Genomic DNA, 3,978 nt, shown 5'->3' on the forward strand with positions numbered 1-3,978 from the left:
TAAAAGTTTTGAAATTTAATTTGTTGATGTAATATAATTTAATATACTTTATTATATTAAATCAGATTTTATATAATTATTTTTATTTTTATTACTTTTATTTTAATTATTTTAATTTTAATTTTAGTAATATAATTATTATAATAATATAAAATATATTTTAATAATTATTAAAATATGAAAAAATATTAAATAATATTATATTCTTAAATTAAATTAAAGAGTTATTAAAATATAAATAAAAGAGTTTTTAAAAATTTTTAAAAAGGATGCAGAGTTAAAAAATGTAGGATTATTCTGAATAGAAAGAAAAAAAAGTAAAACATATATTTACTAAAGTTAAAAAATAAAGTTTTGAAAAAGTTAGAAATACAATATTAGGTGTTGGAGGTGTAGGATGAAACACCTTACGTTAAATAGAAAGTAAAAGATAAAAAAAATATTTACTACAGTTAAAAGTAAATTTTTGAAAAAGTTAGAGGTGCAAGATGAAACCTTTAGAGGTGCAGGATGAAAGATCCATGTGAAAAAGGGTATGCAAATAATAAAGGCCCGTTGACACATGAAGCCCGGCCCAATGTAATCGTATAGGTTCATTTAGTTTCGAATCATATGGTGCACTGTATTTAAGGTGGGTCCAATAACACCATATCATTAGCCGTTCATATATATTGCACTCTAAAACCCTAATTGCCAGTGCCTCGGCTGTGTTCATCAGCATCTCTCAGCCTTGTTTTTAGAGGAACACCAGTGCAAGCAGGTACTCTTGTTTCTTTACAATAGTTACCGTGTTGATATTATATCTTTACTTTTATTATGTTTTCTACCAAGTGTGTTTCTTACGATGTGTTTATTTGACCTAAATCTATGTACCCAACATTTCATTTTTGCTTAATTAACATTCTCTCTTAGAGAAATACTGACATGGGTTGAAGCGAAAGCAACTATTGACGTAATATTCAACTTGGGTTTTTGCAATGCTTTTCTATTTCTCGATTTGTATGAAAACTGAGTGGTTTAGCCAAATTTGGAATCAGATTTGAGATATTTATTAAGTTTAATTGCTATTTCGGACTTTTCCAGCTTTTCGGATATATTTGTTCCTTGTGTTGCCCAAAGTTATCATTTTTGTTTGTATTGTTATAATTTTTCTTTAAATTGTAATGTCCCTGATAACTTTTCTGTATAGTTTGATTGTCTCTTTGTTCTGCAAAGTTAGTTTAGATGTTAAATGACCTTGATTTGTGTTTATTAGAGACAAGATGGCGGTTCCCTTGCTAAACAAGAAAGTTGTGAAGAAGCGTGTCAAGAAGTTTAAGAGGCCTCAAAGTGACCGCAAAATTTCCGTGAAGGTATGTGTGCTGGATTAGTTAGCTTGTAAATTAATTTCCTGAAGATTTTCAATGTTATGTGGTCTTTTGATGATTGCAAAGGGTATGCCAACGTTTAGATTTTAGAGAATTGAACCTTGAATGACTTTCAGAGTAAGTTTAGATGTTTCCAGTTTGGTATCCCTAATGTTTTCCAGTACCAATATAATTTCCAGATCCCGTAGTATGATTGTTTTCATCTTTTTGATAAGCTTTGTTATATATGTTGGTCAATAATCTTGAACATCATTGGTTCCAAGGTATAACACTTAAACAATGTATGCTCTTTTTGTATGCAGCCCAGCTGGCGCAGGCCAAAGGGTATTGATTCACGTGTGAGGAGAAAGTTCAAAGGATGTGTTTTGATGCCAAACATTGGTTATGCTTCAGACAAGAAGACCCGTCACTATCTGCCTAATGGATTCAAGAAGTTTGTTGTCCACAATGTCAAGGATCTTGAACTTCTGATGATGCACAACAGGTACTAACTGGTTGTTTGCATGTAAAAATTTCCTCATTACCCTGTTGTTGGTACATTATGTTCCTGACTTAGTTACTATGGTTGATGAAACACAGGACATACTGTGCTGAGATAGCACACAATGTGTCAACCAGGAAGAGAAAGGAGATTGTAGAACGTGCTGCACAGTTGGATGTTGTTGTTACCAACAAACTTGCCAGGTTGCGCAGCCAAGAAGATGAGTGATTGCTGTTGCTAAATCAAATAATTTTGCTTTTATCCTTTAATGTATGGACTTGGCTGAATATCTTTTCAAAATTATTCGTGTTATGTTATCTTTGTTTTGGATCAAGAGCTTCTTAGTGTTTGACTAGTTGAGCTATAACTTCTTTGACTTCTTCATATAAGTAGTCATTTTATGCTATATTCCTCCTTGTTTCTTTTATGAAACGCATTTTTTGCATTTTATGCATATGAAGCTGCATTATTTTGAATGATATTCTGTTTCAAATGAGTTGTAGCTTCATGATTTGGTGTTGGTTACAATCCGGGAATGTACTATTTAAAAGAAAAGTGAAGCATTAACATGCCTTGGCAGAAGAAAATTGAATTGACATTCCTTGGAAGAAGAAAATCGAATTTACTTAAATTCTATTCAAATGATTCTCTCAATGAATACTTGTTATACTATATTAGAATTAACCTGTACAATATAATTTATTAAAAAAATTTCAATTAACATTCTAAAAAATCTATTTTAGTTTAAATATATAATTAAATTAATTGTTTATAGCATTGAAAATAGAATAAGATACAATCCAAAGTCTGAGTAGGAAACTTCCCAGTATCATTGAAGAAGCTCTTGCAGTCTTCAAATGCTCTTTAGTTGTTTTCTTAGAAAAGTTGTTGCTACATCTATGCTCGTAAAGATAGATTAGGGAAAATGAAGATTGATCTTTTTATCTTTTATAAATGATTAATGTATATTAATCTTTGGATTTGTTGGTTTTTGCAACTAACCAAAAGTTATAATTCCTAATTTATTTTCTATTTTGATTTTTAATTTAAAAATGTACACATCATTTTTTATGTTAGTTTAACGAACTAGATAGACCAGATCAAAACCGACTGACGCCACATCGAGCCAAATCCGATATTTTCATCCAAAATAATTTATGATCTTTAAAAATAATAGTAAAAGAGATATTTTGGGATAATATTGGTGTCCCCCAAATATTAGTAATTTGTTGAAATCAGATAAAGTTTTTATACAAATTCGACGTAGGTATATATGTGGACATATATGGTCTTATATGGAAAATCACTATCTGGTAAATGTACTTTTTTATTTAAATTTTAAAAAATATAAAATTTAAAGAAGCATTTATTATATTTTCCTACGTAATTTTCAGGAAAATATAAACCATAAATTTTCACCAGATTGCTTTTATTATTCTGTTAAAATATAACAAATAGCATTCTTAATTTAACATAAATGAAAAATAGCTGTAATCAACGTTAAAGAGTAAATAAGTTATTTGAAAGAAGTTATTCTGGTTGATCTTTAGTTTAGTCTTTTGTATTTAATTTTGTTGAATATCCAGTAAAAAATTTAATTCGCTGCTTACAGTAGTTTGTTTTAGTAAAAAAATAATTACTTATTCGTGAAGAATAAATGTGGTCTCAATCCTCTATTTTCCTCTAGTATATTAACACGTTTGGTAATACTTTTGATTTTTCTCATTGGAAAACTTTGCAATAAAATAAAAAATAGGTAGGTTTTTGCTGCCTACACCCTGTCATTTTCTTCCTACACCCTATCATTTTATTTAATACCTGTTTTGTCCTTCAGAGTTTTATTTGAAAGTTGGGTACGTAGACACAACGTTGCTTCGTTTTCACGGAGAACCTCCATTGTTGGCTGTGTTTTGACGTTCATTCAAATTAGTTGGATATTTTATTTTAAAATATACTTATCCTTTGTTATTTTCTTGTTATTTTGTTTATGTAGAAATAGTCATGATATAATTATGGGCTTGCATTTATATTTTACTTTTGAATTGACTATATTAAGTAGAGCCGTCAAAATGAGTCACAACCCGCGAGCCAACCCGGTCCGTCACGGGTTCGGGCCGGGTTGGGTTTGAA

General features: G+C 29.7%; 1 protein-coding gene across 1 annotated transcript; it reads left to right on the forward strand.

The window, feature by feature from the left end:
* The first annotated feature begins 621 nt into the window (after positions 1-621).
* Positions 622-2,280, forward strand: LOC106758715 (60S ribosomal protein L32-1). The gene is made up of 4 exons (XM_014641681.2): positions 622-760; positions 1,256-1,352; positions 1,670-1,851; positions 1,947-2,280. Exons 2-4 carry the CDS (start codon positions 1,263-1,265, stop codon positions 2,074-2,076), a joined length of 402 nt encoding a protein of 133 aa, XP_014497167.1. The 5' UTR covers positions 622-760; positions 1,256-1,262; the 3' UTR covers positions 2,077-2,280.
* Positions 2,281-3,978: the final 1,698 nt, after the last annotated feature.

This window comes from Vigna radiata, chromosome 4 (assembly GCF_000741045.1).
Source record: "Vigna radiata var. radiata cultivar VC1973A chromosome 4, Vradiata_ver6, whole genome shotgun sequence".
In the NCBI taxonomy this organism is placed as follows: domain Eukaryota; kingdom Viridiplantae; phylum Streptophyta; class Magnoliopsida; order Fabales; family Fabaceae; genus Vigna; species Vigna radiata.

Excerpts from the sequence above, each read along its gene's own strand:
- LOC106758715 (XM_014641681.2), top strand. The coding sequence starts at position 1,263 with ATGGCGGTTCCCTTGCTAAACAAGAAAGTTGTGAAGAAGCGTGTCAAG. Across the intron at positions 1,353-1,669 it reads ACCGCAAAATTTCCGTGAAG|CCCAGCTGGCGCAGGCCAAA; the intron begins GTATGTGTGCTG and ends TTTTGTATGCAG. Across the intron at positions 1,852-1,946 it reads CTTCTGATGATGCACAACAG|GACATACTGTGCTGAGATAG; the intron begins GTACTAACTGGT and ends GATGAAACACAG.